The 21,433-nt window shown below is 65.2% G+C and overlaps 1 protein-coding gene across 1 annotated transcript; it reads right to left on the bottom strand.

The window, feature by feature from the left end:
* Positions 1-496: 496 nt before the first annotated feature.
* SEMA6B (semaphorin 6B) lies at positions 497-21,231 on the bottom strand. Its single transcript, XM_063358098.1, has 17 exons — positions 21,096-21,231; positions 8,217-8,365; positions 7,814-7,943; positions 7,455-7,515; positions 7,297-7,359; positions 6,807-6,908; positions 6,578-6,668; positions 6,371-6,490; positions 6,179-6,267; positions 5,855-6,072; positions 5,598-5,729; positions 4,859-5,008; positions 3,787-3,981; positions 2,993-3,133; positions 2,655-2,732; positions 2,400-2,458; positions 497-2,297 (listed from the first exon to the last, which is right to left on the bottom strand). The coding sequence occupies exons 2-17, from the start codon at positions 8,329-8,331 to the stop codon at positions 1,315-1,317; spliced, it is 2,727 nt and encodes a 908-aa protein (XP_063214168.1). The 5' UTR covers positions 8,332-8,365; positions 21,096-21,231; the 3' UTR covers positions 497-1,314.
* Between the last annotated feature and the right edge of the window lie 202 nt (positions 21,232-21,433).

Below are 21,433 nucleotides of genomic sequence, written 5' to 3' on the forward strand. Positions count from 1 at the left end.
GCGTGGCAAAGCCCCCATGAGCCCCCCCCGCCCCTGTGGCTGGTGGCCACTGCAGGCTGAGCATGGAGGAACTCGTTGCATGGGAGAGGGGATGGTAGTATGGCAGTGGATGGGTGCAGGGCTGGAGTGGGAGGGTACCCGGGGGGGGGGAGTGAGCACCAAGGTGGGGGGTGCGCGGGGAGGGTGGGGGTGCATGTGTGAGTGCAGCAGATGCACATGTGCCCACGGAGGGGGGTGAGTGCATGGAGACACGCATGGCATGTTGGGGGGGGGTGTCCCCACATGAGGACTTTGCACACCAGATGCCCATGTCCCCCCCACCAGCAGCACCCCCTGCCCAGCCCCAGCTGCTGCCGCCTCCCGAGGCTGGGGGGTCCCAGGGCAAGGCGGGGTGTAAGAAGGTGCCGAGGCAGCAGTGGGGGAGTTGCCTCCAGTAAACGGGCATTTATTGGGGCCGCGGGGTACAGACCGCGGGCGGCCGCATGCATGGCCGCTGGGGGGGGGGGGGGGGGGGCGCCCGCCACCCCCCACCCTATTTACAGCCTGCCACCCCCCCCGGGGACCTGCCCCCCCAGGGCCAGGCAGGGGTGGCACCGAAAGGGCACCCTTTGCCAGCAGAGAGTGGGTTCGGTGGGGAACCCTCCCCAGCCCCAGCGGTGCCCCCACATCACGGCTGTGCTTTCCAGGAGGGAGGAGTGGGGGGGCATGGACAAGGGCCCCCCACCCCCCCAAGCTGGCACTGGGCAGGGGTGACCCCAGGCCGGGGGATGAGTGTGCCCCATCCCCAGGTAACACAAGTATTTGCCCCCCCCCCATCTCCCTGCACCCCAAATGTTCACCGTGTCCCATCACCACAACCAACACAACCCTGGTGGCACCCCCCTGGCCAGGTGTCCCCGGGGTGCTGGCAGCACCCACAAGCCCCCCCAGGTGCAGCTGATGGGTCCGAGGGGCTGCGGGGCTGTGGGGGGCACAGCCCTGCTCCGCCTCAGCAGGGTCCGTGTCTGTGCGTCCATCCTGCTGCCTCCCAGGGATCCCCCTCCCAGGGATCCATGGTCCCTGGGTCCAGCCTGGGGAGGGGACCGGCTGGATGGACCCCCCCAGGATCAAGCAGCCGGAGCGCGGGGCACTGCCCCATGCCAATCGCGGCCAGCTCCAAACCCTACTTGGGGACACCCAGGGGGTGTCTGTCCTGACCCATGCAGCATCTCACCCCATGCCTGCAGCTCCTGCCTGGCCACCCCTCCCTGTCCCCAGGGAGCCGGTGGGGGACCCCATGGGTACCCTGGGTGGGGGGACACACATGGTGGGACCCTATTTTCCCGAGGGAGTCCGCTCCACGCCGTAGCGCAGGAGGTGGTGCAGGTCCGTCAGTGCCCGGGGGGGCCCAGCGCTGGCTGCCCGGGGTGCTGTGCCGTGTTGCCCGTAACTGCCCCCCGACGCCTCGCCGCTGTTGAACGTGTGGTTCCTCTTGAGGTGGGCGCCAGGGCGGCCCGTGCCATTGTTGGCGTTGAAGTTCAGCTGCTCGGGGTGCCAGGGTGGCCCCTCAGTAAAGTCTCCCCCCTCCCCGCCCGGTGCCGAAACCACCCGTCGGCGATCGGGGCTGGGGTGCGGCGTGCTGGCGAAGTCACCGTAGGAGCTGCGGGGTGGGCGGCGGGTGCCAGCGGGTGCGTGCTGCCGGGTGTGGGGACCCTCCTGGGGGTCCCGACCCCAATGCCCATCACCCGAGGAGTCGCTGAGTTCAGCTTCCAGCTCCTGGTCCACCAGGATGGCGTGGCAGGAGAGGGGGATGCCGCGAGCCGAGCGGCCGGAGCCAGCACGCAGCCGACCGGCACCAGCAGTGCCGGATCCACCGGGGTCCCGCAAGGCGGCGTTGATGATGTTATGACTCTGCTCCCAGGTGCAGTTTTGGAGGGCACCAGGGCAGCGTTTCTGCTGCAACGGGGTCTGCTCCGGCGTGGGCAGGACCCCCGAGTCCAGGTCGTGTTGGGTGACCTTCCCCAACTCCTTGGGCCAACCATTGGGCATCAGCGGGGCCAGCAAGGCGCCGGGTTGCCCGCCACGCGCCCGCCGCTCGCCCAGCCGGCTGACGCTCACCACCGACTCGCTGTGTGCCAGGATGGTCTCCTTGTCCTTGCGGCGGGCCAGCTCCTTGCGGTCCCGGTGGCCGATGAACCAGCAGACGCTGAAGCCGGAGATGACGGCGCCGATGACGAAGGCTGCTACGGAGGAGATCACCAACAGGTTCACCGATACCAGCCCGTCCGGCTCGTCCACAAAGCTCTCCGTCACCAGCCCTGGGTGATGGCGGGGGGACACATACGTCAGGGGATGGCTGCAGTGGGAGTCTGGTGGTGCTACTGCCATGTCCCCAAGCCCCACCCCTGCCCCGCACTCACCCTCGCACTCGCCCAGGTGGGACGTGCTGCTGCCGGCGATGTCCTGCTCGAAAGCCACCCTGGGGGAGTGCAAATTCGGGGGGGGGTCAGCCGGTCCCTAATAGCCTGGCAGAGGGCTCCCAGCTTGCTTCAGCAAGCAATGAGTTTGCTCTGTCTCAGAGGTAAGGGTAGGGGGTTGCAGGAGCCAGTGCTCTCTGGGGATCCCCTGAGACTGTGTCCCCTGGCCTTTTTGCCCCCCGGGCCTGGCAGCGTTACCTGGGGCTGGGCTCCAGGAAAACACAGGAGCCCTCAGGTGTCCAGCCGCAGTAGGGGTCCCGGCTCCCGAGGCAGTTCCTGGCAGGGAGCAGAGACATCAGGATCAGGCCCAACATGGCGGGGGATATGACACCCCAGACTCCCACGAGGGACCCTGACCCCGTGCCACGCCATGCCTCAGTTTCCCTTGGCCATGCTCCCAGCCATGCTGAGTCCTTCGCAGCTGGAACCCAGCGCAGGGCAAATTCCTGGGATGTGAAGGTAACCCCTCCCTGCTCTTTGTGTGCCCCCCGGCTCAGCAAGCCACACCGGGGGGCAGCTGAGACCGGCACACTCACCTCATGCAGCCTGAGTGCTGCTGGCAGCGAGCCACCGGCACCCTGGCCACACACGGGGGGAAGGCCAGCAGCAGGGACCCCGCTGCCTTGTCCAGCTCCAGCCCCAGGAGCCGCCGCTCATCCTCTGTGTCCCGGCCACATCTGGGGATGGGGCACAGCTCAGCGTGGCTCTGGCCCTGGTCCATGCCTGCCCACCATGGAGCCAGCCCAAGTGTAGGCTGGTCCAAAGGAGGGCATGTCACCCATTCCCCTCACCCACCCCTTGCATCCCTCTGACCCATCCCCTCCAACCAACCATCCATCCATCTTATCCATCCATCCATCCATCCATCCATCCATCCCTCCCTCCCCAACCACCTCATTCATCCTCCCCTGTCATCTTGCAACTGCCAATCAATCCCTCCCTAAACATCTCATCCATCCTTCCACCCATCAATCCAACCACCTCTCATCCATCCAGCTCTCCAACCACTCATCCACCCATCCATCCAACCAGTCACTCACCCACCCACCTGCCTACTCACCCACCTGCCCACCCATCCATCCACCCACCCATCCAACCACTCATCCGCCCATCAATCCATCCATCCACCCATCCATCCATCCATCCATCCATCCACACACACACACATCCATCCATCCATCCACCCACCCATCCATCCATTCACCCACTCTCCATCCATCCATCTATCCATCCATCCCTCCATCCGTCCACCCATCCATCCATCCATACACACACATATCTGACCACCCCGACTCACCCTTCCCCTCCCTCCCAGCACTCCAGCACCCACCTCCCAGGCTGGTAGGTCTCAAACTCCTCCAGGAAGACGCTCTGGCTGCCGGGGGGGACGGGTGCGGGGCTGGTGCTGGCGTTGGGCTGGATGAGGAACTTGAGGACGGTGCCTGTGCTGGAGCCCAGGAAGACCACGGTGTGGTTGCCCCACGGCCCCGCTGCATTGTCCACCACGATCTTGCGGAGCTGGTACCTGCGTGATGTGAGCAGAGCAGGCGTTGGGGTGTGTGGGAGCCTGCGTGTCCCCAGGGAGGGGGAACCTGAGGCAGGATGGGGGGCCTGGGACCCTCCCTGGGGATGGACAGGCTGTGGCTGGCCCAGAGCAGGGAGTCCCCAGGGAGCGTGAGGGGTCGTGCAGATCCCGGATGGAAACTAGTCCAGATCCCAGCCAGGACCCAGCCCAGGTCCCACCCAGGAACCAGCCAGATCCATCCCAGATCCCACCCATGATCCATCCCAGATCCTGCCTGGACCCAGCCTGGATTCCACCCAGATCCCCACCGGGACTCAGCTCAGATCCCACCAAGGAACCACCCCAGATCCTCCCAGTCCCTTGACAGGATCCTAGCTGGTCCCCATCCCCACATCCCCATCCCCAGCCTCATGTCCCCATCCCAGCCCTGCATCCCTGTCCCCACCCTTGTGTCCCCTTCCCAGCTTTGTGTCCCCATCCCAGCCTCACGGCCCTGTCCCTAACCCTGTGGCCCCGTCCCCAGCCCCACATGCTCATCCCCAGCGTCGTGTCCCTGTCTCCAGCCCTGTGTCCCCGTCCCCAGTCCCACAAGCGCCCCAGCTGCCCTGCCGGCGGGAGGCTACGGCCCGAGAGCGCTGCTTGATTAATTCCCCATCAAGCAGCAATTAAGGCAGATTTAATTAGGACGAGACGATCTTGACTGCAAAGTTTATGAGATTTATCAGGTCTCCTGGCGGTCTCCTTTGCACATGCATGCAAGGGCGGTGGGAGAGACTCTGGCCAGCACCCCCCAGTTCCCCCAGCACCCCCCAGTCCTCCCAGCACCCACCAGTCCCCTCAGCCCCTCCCCAGGACGGATCCTGCCCTGGGCGCTCACCGGCTCATGGTGCGGAGGATCCAGGGCGCGTTGCCCAGGGACGGCACCGCCTCGTCCATCAGTGGGTGCGTCTTGACAAAGTTGAGGATCTCATCGGGGAAGGTGCTGGAGGAGTTGTAGCGCATCCCCGGGGACGCGCAGCACCCGGGCCTGCGGCCACGGTGGCACAGCTCAGCGTCCCCACAGCCACAGTGGCCCTGTCCCCAGCCCCGCCTGCCCCCAAACCTGCCACCACCAGCCCTGCCTGTCACCAGCCCTATCCCCAGCCCAGCCGGTACTAGCCCTGGCTGTCACTGTTCCTGTCCCCATCCCCTCTACCCTTCCCGCTGGTGTCAGAACTGTCCCTGTCCCCATCATCATCATCCCTGTCCCCATCCCCATCCCTGTCCCCATCATCATCATCCCTGTCCCCATCCCCATCCCTGTCCCCGTCCCCATCCCTGATGATGTCCCCATCATCATCCCCGTCCCCATCCCCATCCCTGTCCCCATCCCCATCCCTGTCCCCACCCTCCCTGCAGTTAACAGCCCTGATCATTCCTGTCCCTGTCCCTGTCCCTGTTCCCATTCCTGTCCCCGTCCCCATCCCTGCCCCTATGCCTACTTCCATCACTCTCCCTGTGGGTACCAGACCTGGCTGTCCCTGTCCCCATCCCTGTCCCCACCTCCATCCCCATGCCCCTTCCTGCAGGTCCCAGCCTGGCTGTCCCCATCCCTGTCCCCACAGCAGGTCACTCACCGGGGCTTCGGCACCATGTCCTCGGGCACAGGTGTCCAGATGGACTCAGGCGATTTCTGCTCCCGGAAACGTCCCTCGAAGACGGCGGCCACTTGCGTCATGTCGAAGGCACAGACGGCCGAGCCAGGGATGCTGGGGGGACATGGGCACAGGTTGAACACCTCAACCTGTCCCCCATGGCCCCCATGGCCACTGGGGCGCACAGAGGGGTCCCAGCCCAGCCTCATGGGTCTCGGTGGGGCACAAGAGGGTCTGACCTGTTCGCAGGCGTGGAGAAGACGGCCAGCACCACAGGGCGTCCGTCCAGCTCCAGGATGTCCGTCACGGCTTGGATGACATTGAAGTAGAAATGCGAATCACCCGGCACGGAGCAGTTGAGCCGGGCCTTGAGGAAGGAGGTCCACTGCTTCTCCAGCACCCGCTGTGAGCCCCCCATGTCGTTCTTGCACACCCGGGCCACCCGTGACACCACCACCTATGGGATGGACACCCATCACCAGCTGGTACCCAACCCTGATGACAGTCCCCTTGTCCCCATTTCCACTCTGAGTGTCTTGGGCCATCACAGGGATGTCTCCCACCTTCTCCAGGTAGTTGAACTCCATGGCAATCTCCCGAAAGAAGAAGTAGACGTGGCTTCTCCATTCCACGGCGTGCACAAAGTAGGGCTCTGTGGGGACAGTGGCAGGGTCAGGGAGGTCCCAGGATGTCATCAAAGGGGACAGGGACCAGTGCTGTGTGGCACATGGTGGGCACCATGCCACAGGGGGCACCTTTGAACCATTTGGAGTCATGTTTGACGGTGCGGAGGGTCGGGCTGTCCCCCAGGCTGCGGTAGATGACAGCGTCGATGGCCAGGAAATCCGTCACGGTGGCAGTGAAGAGCATCCCCCCTGCGCGGGAGAGGGACGTCAGCCGGGCACGGGGCAGGGGACAGCAGGCAGAGAGCCTGGCGAGGTGCCAGCGGTGCCACCACTGACCTGTGAAGAGGGCCACGTTGGCATGCTTGGGGTCATAGGGACACCGGGCCATGCCGCTGATGTTGTCCCCGACGGGCTCCAGAGTGTCCATCTATAGCGGGTGAGACAGGGCCGTGAGCGATGCCACGCAGGCAGGAGCATCCCCTGCCCGCCAGCCACTCGGACACAGCGGGGGTGACATGTGGGGTCCCAGGTGGCCCCGTCCCGGCAGGGGGGTTGGGTGACTCACGCTGTAGTTGGCGCAGACGGGGTTGAAGGCGTTGGTGCCGCAGACGAAGAGCAGGCTCTCATTCCGCACCAGCAGCACCTTGACGAAGTTACGGCACTCTGCCTGCGCCGGTGAGAGGGGACCGTCACCCCTCGGCACCCTGTCCCCCCCACCCCACCTCTGGGTGCTGCCACCCACTCCTCCATTGATGTGAGGGTCTGGCTTGGGGGCTGTTTTCACCCCAAAATGGCATTTAAGGGACCTGGAAATTGGATTTCTGGCAGATGCTGGGCCGGGCCTGCTTTGATCCCGAAATAATTAATTACAAACCCAATTATCCAAGTGGCCAATAAATCACAGAGACACAACCGCTGGCAGGGAGCGGGGAGGGAGAGGGTGACACTGAGGGGGGGACACGACAGGGTGGCCTTGTCTGTGTGACACAGGGTGCAGAGGGTGCTCGGTCCCCACCGGGAGGAGTCCCATGAGGTGCAGCCCCCCTGCCCCATACCTCGTGTTTCCCCTTCATCCGGCAGATGCTGATGTCGTGCTGGTTCGAGCGCCACGTCAGCTTCTGGGGGGGCAAGAAAACCCAGCGTGGGGCTGGGGAGAAGCTGGCAGCCCTCCCCGCCCCAGTGTCCCCCCGGCACCTGAGGGCTCGGCACTTACCCGGTGGTAGCGCATCTCGCCGGCACCGGTGGGCTCCAGGCTGACACGGTAGACGTTGTCCCTGGGGACGGGGACACAGGTGTCACCACCCCGCAGGGCACCCCGTGGATGTGCCCCCCAGGGAGGCATGCTGGGGGGGGGTGCAGGATCCACTACCACCCCACTGGGGGGATGTGGGGTGCTGGGGTGGGCGATGAGCATCACTGGGGCAGGGCCAGCCATGACGGAGCCCCCCCCCGAGGAGCCCCATGGCAGATTTTGGGGTGCCCCAGGCGTCACTCCCCAGCAAAGAGGGTTGGGGGGGGTGTTGGGTGCCCACCCCAGTGGGGCAGGAGGTTTTGGGGTGCCGCGGTTCAGACCTCTCCCCGATGAAGAGGGTCCGGTTGACCTTGAGGATGCGCTGGATGTTGAGGCGCTGGGTGCTCCCACCCTCGGGGCCAGCTGGTCGGCTCGTCCCGTGGCCCACGAAGACGGCGTAGTGCTTCACATCTGGGGGAGGACAGGACACATGGGGGGTCACACACTGCCAGGGCACCCCCACCCACCCCGGTTCCCCCAGAGAGCCGGGGCGACTGCCCTCACCCAGCCCTGCCCATGGGTGCCCCCTCCCGCCTTCACCCCAAACCCACTTCACATGGGTGCCCCCTCCCGCCTTCACCCCAAAGCACCCCAAAACCCCGTCCCCTTGCTGAGCCACGTCCCCACCTTGTGCATCAATGCAGCACCCTGACCCCTACCCTGCACCCCCGGGTGGGCACTCACAGTCCTCAGGGGCCACAGCGATGGGGCCGGGCTCCTCGGGGAAGGTGCCGTGGGCCGTCCTCTCTGCCACCAGCAGGAGCAGCAGGACCAGGGGGACGCGGGGTGGTGGCCCCATGGTACCCCCCGCCGCGGGTGGGCACCCACTGCACCTGCGGGAATGGGGAGAGGTGTGTGTGTGGGGCAACACCCACCCGGACGCCTGGGCTCCTTCCCCATTGCGTGACCCACCTGTACCCCAAACCCGTCACCAGTGCTGGGGTCCAGGGGCGGTCTCGGGGGAGGGTGGGGGGGGCTTAAGGCGTCGGTGCTGGGCCAGTGCCAGCGGCGAGGGGCCGGCGTGGGATGCGGCCGGGAGTGGTGATAGGGAAGCAAGTCCTTCCCCGGCTGAAGAATTTCAAATATGCTGGGAAAAGCGGCCCCCGCGCCCCCAGCGCCTGCGCGGCTCTGCACTGGGGCTACTGGGCCCAAACTGGGGCTTCGCTGGTGGCTCACCACCAACTAGCCATAGGGGAACTGAGCCAGAGCGTGGTGGCATGGTAGGGCTGGGACATGGGTACACAGGGACGGGGGGATATAGGGACACGGGGACACGGGGGAAGCCAGTGAGACTTTTCTCCATCCAAAATGACATTGGGATAGCTCAGAAAATCCCTGGGGACACACTGGAGCACCACGTGCCACAACACACCGCCCCCCGCACAGACAGCCCCAATGCCACCTCCACCGTCCCCCCCACCGCACTGGGCCACCATCGCTATCCTGCCCCCCATCCCCGTGGGGCAGTGGGGATGGGGGTAGGGCTGGGTAATTAGCAGCCAGGCAGGGATTTAATTGATTATCAATTCTGTGAGAGCAGGGAGCGGGTTCAATTGAACCGTCGCCCTCCTGCTGCTGTGTCCCCTGCGGGCAGCGAGGATGGGTGACATTGCGTGGGGATGGGGGTTGCGGCGCCTGGATGCCGGGCAGCTCCAGTGGGGAGACTCGTCCCTGTCCCCTCTGCAGTGTCACCAGCCCTGGCTGAGAACCAGCACTGTCCCCATCCCGGTCCACCCTGCAGTGTCAGTCTCCAGGGACATCTGACCCCAACCCCACTGTGTCACAGCCCCCAGGGACAACTGGCCCCATCCCCAGGGTGTCACAGACCCCAGGGACACCCAACCCCATCCCCACAGTGTCACATCCCCCAAGAACAACTGACCCCACAGTGTCACAGCCCCCAGGGATGTGTTCCCAGGGGCACAGTGGCCTCCTGGGGACGGCCACAGCCGTGGGACGGGTCCATGCCTCAGTTCCCCCACCTTCACAAGGAGCAAACAGCACCACCTCTTATTAATTTTTCTATAAAAATATATATTAAAAGATATATTTCTATAAAAAATAACCGATGGGGCCCTGCAAGGGCCTCAAAGCCCTTGCAACGCCGGTGGCACCACCACAGCCAACGCCAAGAGCAACCCAGAGGTTTGGCGCTGCTGACGAGGAGTGGGATGGGGGGGGATTTTTCCCCCCAAAAAGAGGGAAATGAGCTGGTTTTGGCACAGGCAGCTGCAGGTTTGTCACCCATGGCACACCGTGGGTGACAAACCGGCCAGGATGGGTCCCATCCCCTGGGCAACCAGCCTGAAAATTCCTATTTTTTTAAATCTATTTTTTGTGTCTGAGCTGTTTTCTAAAGGCCATGAACAATTTAATTGCTGTAGTTTAAGCTTCAGAGGCTTTTACCACCTGAGCTGAATTAGGGGGGTTCCCCAAAGCCCCCCCTCCAGCTTTACCTTTAGGGGCTGGTGGGGGCTCCTTGTCTAGCCTCGTTACCCAAACGAGCGATGCCACTTGGGTAACGATGTCCCCACGTTGTAACTCCCCCCTCCACGCTGGGTGACACCAGCAGCATCCAAAACCCACCAAATTTAAGTGTCCCCAGGCATTGGAGGGAGAGGGGGACCCCAAAAAGCAGCCCAAGGGAAGGGTTCAGCGTATATCAGCCACCTGAGAATCCAACCATGCCGGGTGGGATTTGGGGCGCGGGGTTGTTGCGTTGCAGCCTTGGGTCCCTGTATCCCCAAGCCAGGGGGTCCGGTGTCACCATGTCCGCGCCCCCCCAGCCTGGGTGGTGACAGTGAGCGGGCACGGGGTAACTGGAGCCTCCGGCGACATAAATGCCTGCGATTGTGCGGGCAAAGAAAAGGCAGTGGGGAGGAGGGGGCCAGAGGGGAGGGGGGGCACGGTGGGGGGGGCGGGTGACAAACAGGGACCCATTCACGGTGGCGGCAGAGGAGAGGGGATGGTCACCGTGCGTGTCCCCAAGGCGGCGGTGGGGAAACTGAGGCAGTGGGTGGGGACAGGGTGGCCATGCCGGGGATGCACTGGATGGTCCGGGGGGGCTTCAGGGTCTCAAGCCCCCATGTCTCTGACACCGCACAGCTGAACATCCTCGGCCATTTCCCTTGCCTTTGTCCCTGCTGCAGCCCCCCCGTGCCTCAGTTTCCCCATTTGAAAGCTCACTCAGCCCTCACCCACTGCACACAACGCTTTTTTTTTTTGGGGGGGTGGGGAGCAGCCACTAACCCTGTCTTTCCCCCCCGCAGCGTCTCCCCAACCCCCAACACAGGGGTGATGGGGCAGGAAGGGGGAGCAGCCCCCCCACACACTTTTTCCCCCCCCGCCATAATTTCTAGGAGCAGTGACCCCGAAGCGCAGTGGGGTCCCTGTGACCCCGAAGAGGGGTCTGCCAGCACACACCCCCCGCCTGCCGGGGAGGGGGGACACGCTGCCCCCATTCCCCTCCCGGGGATGGGAGCCCTTCCCTGTGGTGGGGTACGGCTCCTGCCCCCCCCCGCCCCCGGCACCGGGCTCTGCCCACCTGAGCTCCACCGGCCACCTCTGCTGGCCCTATGGCACGGCCACCGCTGTCCCCACCGCTCCAAGGGGGGGTCCCCGACGCCTGGGTCCCATAGCTGGGGGTGAGTGTCCCCCCCTTCTCAGGACGCCCCGACGGTGCTGGGGGCTCCGGCGTCCCGAAAGTGGCTCAGCTGTCACATAACCCCCCCGCAGGGACCCCCGGGGGAGGGGGGCCCGCGCCCCCCACCCGCGCCAGGTGGGAAGGTAGGGCTGATGTCACCGTAACTGGAGCCACCAACCCCCCTGGCAGCTGTCACCGCAGCCGGGGACCCGGGGGGGGGGTGGCCACCCATGGGACCCCCCGAGCGGCACCACAGTCCCGTTCCCCACATCCTCACCAGCCATCGCCGCACCCGGAGCTGATCCCAGTTCATTCCCATGGGATCCCAGATTCCACCCGCCCCGGCTCAGCCTCACAACAGAAACCCGTTAGAACGGGGGGACACACTGGGAAATGGGGGGGTACACCGGGAAAGGGGTGGAACACCAGGAAAGGGTGGGGGACACAAGGAAATGAAGGGAACACCAGCCCTGAAATCCCTTAAAATACAACTTTTTTTAGGAATACCAGCAGCAGTGGTCCAGCACGACCAGCCACCAGCCCCTAATTAATCAGGGTCGTTATCAGGCATTTGACAATGTATGGGGGGGGGGGTTTACGGTATTATCTCAATATCTAAATAAATCCCTTCCCCTTTCACAGGGCTAATGCCAGATTTATTTGCTGTTTGGGGTGATTTCCTTCAGAAAGTACCCAGCGCCAATAAGCAACCAGCAATTAGATATGCTAATGAGGCCCTTATAAGCAGCATTAAGGAAAATGCGCCCCCTCCACTCACCAGCCCCCCAAAATGCGGGTCCCCAGAGCATCCCTTGCTCTGGGCGGTCACATGGGGGGTTCCCCCCATTGCCACAGGGGGGGTTTTGGGGGTCGCACCGAAATGGCTGTGGGGAGCCCCCCCCAACCCAGCTGCTGCCACCGCCGGGGTGGGGGGGGCTCAGCCCCCCCCCCGGGTTTCCGTTCCGGGGCCGGTTCAGATGGCAGAGCCAGGAAGCAGCTGTCCCCACGGCGGGGACAGAGCAAATGTCACCCCGGCCACCTGGCACCGCAGGCTGGCCCTGGCCCTGTCCCCTGCCACCGTGTCCCCCCTCCCTCCACCAAGCAGCACCTCCCGGGGGGTGCAGCAGGCAGTTAGCACCCCCAGAGCTGGGGGGGTGCCAAGAGGATGGGTGGGACCCCAGCATTAGTGGGGTCCCCATGCGGGTGACAGGGACGGGGGGCCACTGGCGTGGACACACACACACACACACTCAGAGCACCCACCATTTACCTTGGCGCTTCCACGGCCCCGCCGGCGGCTCAAATGTCCCCCCGGGCCTCCCGCTCCGGTTACCGGCTCCTCTTACAGCTGCCGTTTATAGCCCCTGTCCCTGTCCCTGTCCCCTCCCCAGCACCCACGACCCACCCCCCCCGGTGGGGACCCAGGCGTCTGGGCCCCCCAGGACATCCCCGAGCACCAGGGGGGGGCCGACCCCCCAACACGGGTTCTGGGGATGGTGGGGACCCCGTGGTCACTTTGGGTGGCTTTGTCCCTGCACTCGTCACCCGCCGCGATCCCCAGGGGTGACATGAGCCACTGGGTGCTGTCAGCACCTTTGACACCCGCTGGGTGACACCCATGGGTGCTGCGTGACCCTGGCACATCCCCTCCGCCACGCCTGGGCTGGTGGCCGGCCAGAGCCGCAAGGTAATTTGCATATTAAATACATACTCATCTGCATATTACGGATGGTTTCCTATCAAGAAGGTGTCACGCTTCATGCCAAAATAAACCCCATGGAGGGGACAGGGTGGCAGGCAGGGGCACCCCAGGATGCTGTCCCCCCCAGTTCACAGCCGTTGTCCCCTGTCCCCAAGCACATGGCTGCCCTGTTCCCTCCCCTTCCCCATTCACAGCCCTTGTCCCCTGTCCCCCCCCAGGCACATGGATCCTCTTGTCCTGCTGGTTCCCCCAAGGCACTTGTCCCTACAGATACCGATCCCCCCATGGCCCTCCTGTCCCCGCAAAGACAGTCACCCCCGTGTCCCCAAGGGCACTCATTCTCTTGTCCCCAAAAGCTCTCATCCTCACATGTCCCTCCTGCCCCTCCAAGACAGCCATCCCCATTGTCCCCCTTGTCCCCAGAGTCACACATCCCCCCTTGTACCCAAAGGCACTCACCCCCCTCGTCCTTTCTGGTCTCCTGTGCCACCCCAGCGGCTCTGCACCCTCGCTGGGTCCCCTTGGGCTGCCAAGTGTCACCCTGGCACACCGCTTGGGCACCCGCATGGCCCTGGGGCCACCCTGGCTGTGGGCGGCCGCAGTCAGGTCCCGCCGGCAGGAGCAGGTCCGGCCACCCTGAGTCACCGCTTCCAGCCTCCTGCCTCAGTTTCCCCTCAGCATAGGAAGGGGGAGCCCCCTGCTCCCAGCCGGAGTCTGGCCACTGCTCCCGGGACCTCCCCTGTGCACCCCAGGGTGCCCTGTCCCCAGGGAGCCCCTATCCCCAGGGAGCTCATGTCCCCAGGGAACCCTGTCTCCAAGGAGCCCCATGCCCAGGATGCCCCGTCCCCAGGGAGCCCATGTTCCCAGGGAGCCCTGTCCCCAGGTAGCCCCATGCCCAGGGTGCCCCCAGCTCTGGGCTGCCCTGTCCTCAGGGACCCTGGTCCCCCAGGTGTCCCCAGGGTGCCCTGTCCCCGAGTGGGCAGAGGGACACAGAGCTCCTGGTTCAACCCCAACAGGCAAACCCAGCTCCACATGGGAGACCCACCATCACAAACCTGCCTCTTCACACCCAGCTCCAAGTGGGAACCCTACAGTCACAAACCAGGGCCCGGAGCCCAGGCGGGAGGTTGCCGCACACACCCACACCTGTCAGAAACAGCCCAAAAAACCCCCAAACAACCCCAGTCCTGAGAAAGCAACCCTACAATAACAAACCCACAGACGCCAGCAGCTGGGGAGAGCCAGAGGAGGTGGAGGAGGTGCTGGGGAGGCCAGGAGCAAGCGCTCAACCCCTCAGCCTGCTCATTTTTTAAACCTTAATAAAGTTTAGTTGTTGGTTTTGATGGTTTTATTTCCATTCCGGGCTCCCCCGCGCCAGCTGCGCTCGGCTGCTCTGCTCCGGCCGGGAAAACGGGGCTTTTAATTGCTCCAAGCCTGGGCGCCAGCGCCTCGAGTTCAGATTTCTACGCTCCAAAACACTTATTTGTAGTTAAATAAGATGAAATATCCTGCCTGCTTGGTGAAACAGCGCGGTGCCGGGGGGCGAGGGGTGCAGGTGGGCGCTGGGGAGGGTTGCAGCTCTCAGGGACTCTGCTGTGCCACCGTCCCCAGCATCACGCAGTCCCTGAGGTGATGGTGGCCCCGGAGCTGCCACCCGGGGTGTGTTTCTACCCAGGGCACCCACTCTGTGAAAACCCCTCTCTCTCCCCCGCACCACCCACCTCCTGGGGACACCAAGGGACGGTGACACCCCTGGGGACAGGAGCCACGGCCACTGCCAGCTCCTGGTGCTGGTGCGTGGGCCATGAAGGGTGACACCCAATGCCCCCGCTGCCACGAGCCACCAGCACCCTGACACGGGCACACCCCGAGCCCCAGCTGGGCTGTGGGATGCACCGGAGCCAGGGTAGTGTGGGTGCTGGCACTGCGGCACTGCCAGGGTGCGGGATGGCACGTGGGATGTGGGATGTGATGTGGGATGCAGGGCGGGATGCGGGATGCGAGGAGGGATGCAATGTGGGATACAGGATGCAGGCTGGGATGTGGGATGCAGGGTGGGATGTGGGTGGGATATTAGATGCAGGCTGGGATGTGGGATGCAGGCTGGGATGCAGGATACGAGATGGGATGCAGGCTGGGATGCAGGATGCGGGATGGGATGCAGGATACGAGATGGGATGCGGGATAGGATGTGGGATGGGATGCGGGATGCTGGATGGGATTCAGGATGGGATGAGGGATGCAGGATGGGATGCAGGCTGGGATGCGGGATGGGATGCAGGATGAGATGCAGAGTGGGATAGAGGATTCAGGCTGGGATGTGGGTGGGATACTAGATGGGATGCAGGCTGGGATGCGGGATGGGATGGAGGCTAGGATGCAGGCTGGGATGGGATGAGGGACGCAGGATGGGATGCGGGATGCTGGATGGGATGCAGGCTGGGATGTGGGGTGGGATGCAGGATGGGATGCAGGCTGGGATGCGGGATGCCAGTGGCGGCGCGGAACAAAGGGCCATTGTTTGCGGGCGCGCGCCCAGCGCCGCCGCCCCCGCGCTGGCCGCCTCGCCGGAAGGTCAGGTGTTTCCTCGCTGCCCTCGAAACGGCTCCTTGTTCCCCCGCCAGCGCCGGCAAAGCCCCCTCAGCCGCTGGCACCCACCAGGCCGGCATGGACCCGCTCTCCTCCCCGCCGCCACCGCGTTGCTCCTGGCCACCGGTGCCACAAAGCTTGTGGCAGGACGGGTGATAAAGGTCCCTGTCCCCTGGGTGGCCCCGCCAGATGTGGCGGGTGTCATCTGTGTGTGGGTGTGTGTGCACCATGCGTTGGGTGTGTGTGCAGGTGTTGGCGTGTGCAGCAGATGTCACGTGTGTGCCTGTGTGTGTGTGCATGTGCACCAGCTGTCAGGTGTGTGCAGGTGTCAGCATAGGCACCGGCGGGCACACGTGTGCAGGCGTGTGGACACTAGGTGTCACGTGTGTGTGCCGGTGCATGTGCACTGCGTGTCATCTGCGTGCAGGTGTGTGTGCACCATGTGTGACAGCTGTGTAGGTGTTGGTGTGTGCACCAGCTGGCACATGTGTGTGGCAGTGTGCACTGTGTCACGTGTGTGCGGGTGTCAGCATGGGTACCGGCTGTCACGTGTGTGCTGGCGTGTGTACACTACGTGTCATGTGTGTGCAGGTGTCTGTGCATGGGGTATCACGTGTGTGCAGGTGTCTGTGCACCGGCTGTCATGCGCGTGAGGAGTGTGCAGGGACAGGTGTGCACACAGGGCTCTGTGTGTGCGCATGGGGCTGTTGTGCACCCGTGGGGGTGCACGCGTCTGGCGTTTGTGTGCATGGGGCTGTCATGTGTGAGCAGCAGCAGCTGTGCGATGACCGGGGTGCTGGGGGTGGGTGGGAGCCGGGCACCCCCCAAGCTGGGCAGGATCGGGCCCCAGCCCGTGCTCCAGGCTGTTCCCAGCACTGACCCCATGGTGCGCCAGCTCAGTCCCCGCGGGTGACACGAAGGACACGGGCCGGGGTTCTCTGCAGCTCCACACTCCCGACCCGCTGCCCTGGGCAGGATCAGGCCCCACGCAGCGCAGGGCCAGGATGGCTCCTGGCCTCCCAAAGCTCCTTTTTTAATGCTTCCCAATTTCCCGGCACTTTACACCCCTTTCCCTCGGCAGGAGATGATGGACGGGGCTGATAATAAAAGCCAGTTATTTTCCCACCGCCCAAACTGGGCCCGGTCTCTCCAAAGAGCCTGTGGGTGCTCCCACTGCTGCCTCTTCCCATCCCACCCTTCTCCATCGCCTCGGATTTGTTTTCAGTGCTGGGACGGGGGTGGCTGCCACCACCCCCTGTCCCAGTCCCCAACTACCGCAAAGTCACATGCTGTCCCCTACTCCGTGCCTCAGTTTCCCCACCCGATGCCCAAGCACCCCACAAGCATCCACAGCCCCACATCACCCCACCAAGGATTTGACTGCAGCCACCGCTCCCCCAGGGCCACCATGTCCCGCCCCCCCCGCCCAGATCCATCCAGCACCAAACCCGGCACTGAGTTCGGCCGCGGCGCCGCTGGGTTTGATGAGATTATCCCGGCGGGTGGGATTACACAGAGAAGAGCCGGGGATTAGCCACGGCGCATTGGCACGCTGCTGCCAGAGCTGTGGCCCACCTCGCCACCCGCGGGCCGAACTGGGCTGAACTGGGAGGAACTGGAACCAAGGTGTGACTGCCAAGCCCTGGGGCTGGGGTCCCCTGGGACCTCCTCTGGGGACTGGTGGCTTCACCAGCCGCTCTTTAATTAACCGGGTGCCAGGAACCGGCACAAAGAGACAAGAGGGATCTTTTTTTTCCCCTCTTTTTCTTTCTTTCTTTTTTTTTTTTTTAATTTGACAAAATTGTAATTAAATAGGGAGTAAAATCCTGTTAGCACAAGGCAGCCCCACTGGGATCTCCTCCGTGCCAGACGATCGCTCTCCCTCTCCCTCCTGCCTTTGCGCAGGGAATCGAAACCTTCATCACCCCTTTCAGGGGATGCAAGTGAAGCCCGAAGGTCCCCAGGGACGAGCGGGGAGGTCCCCAGGGCCACCGGGTCCCCTCTGCGGTGGGACTGGGTGCTGCTGGGGATATGGCAGCATCCTTTTGGGTACCACGCTCCGGCAGCCACCTCCATCTCCATCCTGGGGATGGAGGGATGGGAAGTAGAGATCCTGGAGCCCCCGGGATGCGGCACCTGTGATGCTGGTGGCAATCAGATGATGCCGGCAGCTATCGGATGCTGTTGGTGGTGATGGGATGTTGCCAGCGGTGATCGGGCGATGCCAGCGGCGATCGGGCGCAGACAGGTTAAGCAGGCGCCGTGGCACAGGCCAGATGGAACCGGGCTTGTTCTTGGTTTTCTTCACTACTATTTATGTTGCCAGAACGCACACCAGATGCCACCACACCGGCACCGCTGTCAAACCATCCCAACTGGGCCAGTGGCACCCCACTCACCTGGCACAGCAAGAGGTGCTGGCACCGGGAAAGCCACCAGTAGGAATAACCTCAGAAGGCAACGCCGGGAAATAGATACGGCTGGAGCGGCCCCGGTGCGGGAGATGTACTGAGGGGCCGGCGCGGCTCAGCCCACTGAAAAATTAAATCTCATCCAAACTGGCAGGTTTAATTAAAAATATTCGAGCTTGTCTAAGGATACAAACCGCGTCCGGCACTGCAGCAGGGAGCTGCATCCAGCTGCGGTACCCGGCGAGCATCGTGCCGGCACGGGCCTCGTGGCCAGACTCGGCCCCCCCAGCACCGGCCCGGCAGATCTGATGGGGAGGGAAGAGTTCTCCCAGGAGCCACTGGTTTAACTGGGAGCCAAACCATCACGTGGCGTGTGCGGAGCGAGGGATGCCGGCTCGGAGGGATGAGGGGGCGTGCGAGGGGGACGGTGACACCCAGCCTGGCACGTCACCACCCTGCCCCGTGACTTCGGGCTCCTGGCAGGGCTTGGTGGGCTGCAAAGCGCCCAAAAACCACCTGGTTTTGGGAGAGCACTGGGGTCCCCGCAGCTGGGGGCAGCTCCGCCACAGGGAGCGGCACACCCACACGCGTGCACACACATGGACACGCACGCACACGCATGCACACGTGTGCACAGCCACCTCCAGCCCGCTGCGGTCACCGAGCAGCGCAGCCCGGTTTTGCCGGTGGCTTTGCTGCTGCTGGGGGTTGAATTTGGAGGGGGGGTCCCTTTGTTTATGGGATCGGCGGGGAAAACATCTTGCGAAGCAGTTCCCAGGGGGAGGGCAGAAAGGAGCCATCTCCCCCGCAGCCGGAACACCGGCTGCACCGGCACCACTGGCGGGGGCTGAGCTGCCCCCAGCATCCTCACAGCCCCAATCCCACCCCCGGTCAGGGACCACCTCCAGCCTCCCCCCATGCACAAAACATCCCCCCTGCTCCCCGCTGCAGCCACGTGCCCCGGTGACAGCGGTGACCCAATTCCCGTGTCACCCCGGGGATGCTGCAAAATGGGCATCGCTGCCTGTGCTCAGCACCCGCTCGGCCCTGGCCCCCAGCACCCAGCGGGGACACGCACCTGCAAACACCCCCCCATGGCTCGGGGAGCAGGGGGCACACGGTGTGACCAGGGTCCTGGCACCCAGGGCCGGATCCTGCACCCCCCAGCTGTGCACGGAGCTGCCTGCCCTCTAGTGTCACCGGTTCCAGCCCTAAATGTGGTTGAAATTGCCGGGGGGACACACACAGAGGGGACCCTCCCGAAGGCAACACACTCCTTCCCCACGGCTGTCTCAGCAGGATGGGACGGGGAGCTCAGCCGTGCGCCCCTCGGAGCAGGATCCGGCCCGGCTGGGGCACCCGCAAAGAGAATGGAGTGGGGCATCGGGGAGGGGCAGTGGTCCCAATGTGACACCATCATCCCCACCTCCGCCAGACACGGGTGACAAGCAGAGGTGGGTGTCCCTGAGGGGGGGGAAACTGAGGCACAGCAAGAGGCAGTGCTCACCCAAGGTCACCCCGAGCCGACGGCACAGCCCCGCAGCCCTCCCCGCTGCTGTGGGGGGTGCTGGGCCCCCCCAAAGCTCCCCATTCCCTCCGGCCCCACGGAGTGGGAGCAGCCGGGGCAGGTGGGGGCTCGGGGGGGCCCAGCACCCCAGCTGCTCTGGGTTATGTGAGAGCAAGGGAGGCCTGGCCTGGGAGGAGTGGGGGGGTGCTGGGGTTGGGGGGTGCCCAGGGCACCCAGCAGTGGGGGCGACCGGGCAGGATTTGGGTTGTGGTTAGCACCTTACACCTCATGTTATTTTAGGGTTGACCCCCCCCTCCAAATTTGCAGTCGGCATGACAGTGCTGAGCCCCAAAAGGGGGACGGGGCCCCCCCAGCCACTGCCTGCACGGGGCTCCACAGCCATGCTCTGACGCTGGGGTGTGCCACCACCCCCCCCATGCTCGGGGGGGGTGCCCCACTTTTGACAGGTCTGCCCCCCTGTTCCTTGTCCCCACCAAGTTACAGATTCAGCGAGACGGAGCCAGGCACCCCCCCAGTTTGTGAGGGCTCTGCCCCCCCAGCCCTGCAGGGTTATTTTTTGGGGGGGGCCTATCGCAACCCCCCCCAGGCTGAGACCTTGCTGCTCCCCTCCGCCCTTTTGGGGGCTGCATTGGACAGGCCCCCCCAGTTCAGTCTCTCTGCCCGCCCCCCCCCCAGCCCAGCTGAGGCCGCATGGGGGGGGGCACAAAACAGCCCCCCTTTTTCCTGCCTCCCCCCAAAAAAAACCAACAAGCCCTGGCTGCTTCCCAAAGTGGCGGCGGAGGCAAAACGGAGCCCGATGAAGCAGGGACGCCCCCCCCACCATCTCCGTCCTCCCAGCTCCCCCCGACCCCTCCCGCACCTCCCGCCCATCACCGTGTCCCGGGGCTGGGGGGGGTGTCGGGGTGCCGGTCTGGGGTTCTGACGGGTGGGATGGGGGCGTGGGAGGGGATGGGGGGGTGGGACTGGGTGCTGGGTGGAGGGGGGGGGTGCGGGACTGAGGTGCTGTGCGGGGCTCAAGGGTGCGGGGGGTGGGGATCGGGGTGCTGCCTTGGGGAGAGGGGAGCGGGATCGGGATGCTGCGGGGAGAACGGGGTGCTGGGGGGGGACAAGGATGCTGGGGGGGGGGCGTGGGGGTGCAGGATCCGGGTGCGGGAGGGTCTCCGTGGTGCCGGGGGTGCAGGATCGGTGTGCGGGGAGGCTCGCCGGGGTGGGCTGGGGGTGCGGGCTGGGGGTGCGGAGGGGTGCCTGGGGTGCCGGAGGGGGCTGCAGGGGGGAGGATGGGGGCGCCGGGGGGCTCCCCAGGAGTGCTCGGGTAGGGATGGGGACGCAGGAATGGAGGTTGGGGGGGGGACACGCGGTGCGGGGGGGCCTCAGGGGACAAGGAGGAGGGGGCAGAGGGGTGCGGGTTGGGGGTGCCGAGGGTGCCGGGGGGTGCGGGGGGGGGCCCTCCAGCCCGTGACCCTTCAAGGTTCCGCCCGCTCCGCCCGGAGCCGCTAACAAAAGCGCCGCTTCCCAATGCAGCAGCCTCCGCCGGCGGGAGGGGGGAGGGCTGGGGGGGGCACCCTCCGCTCCCTCCCATCCTCCCCCCGGGAGGGGGCAACCGATGGAAGGGGGGGGAATAAACCCGTTGGACCGGACCGCATCGCCGCGGGGGGGGGGGGGAGGGAGAGGGCACCCGCCGCGTCCTTACCTCCGCCGTCCCGGGGTGGGGGGGTCCGGGGCTGGGGGCCGCGGGGGAGGGTCCCGGTGCACCGCGCACCTGCGGCCGCCGGCAGCGCGGCTCGGCCCGGCCCCGCTCCGCTCCGTTCCGCTGCGCTCCGCCGCCGCGGCGGGAGGCGCCGGGGCACCGGAGCCCGGGCGGGGCGGGGCCGCGGGCGGCGCGGGGGGGGCCGCGGCCGGAGCCGGAGCCGGAGCCGGGCCCGCCCGGTGGATGCGGCTCTACCGGGGCCGCTCCGGCAACAGCGGCGATGGAGGAGCCGCCGCCGCTCCCGGAGCGGCTGCTGCGCCCCCCCCGCCTCGCCCTGCCCC

The sequence above is a fragment of the Chroicocephalus ridibundus genome, chromosome 22 (genome assembly GCF_963924245.1).
Source record: "Chroicocephalus ridibundus chromosome 22, bChrRid1.1, whole genome shotgun sequence".
NCBI classification, from domain to species: Eukaryota; Metazoa; Chordata; class Aves; order Charadriiformes; family Laridae; genus Chroicocephalus; species Chroicocephalus ridibundus.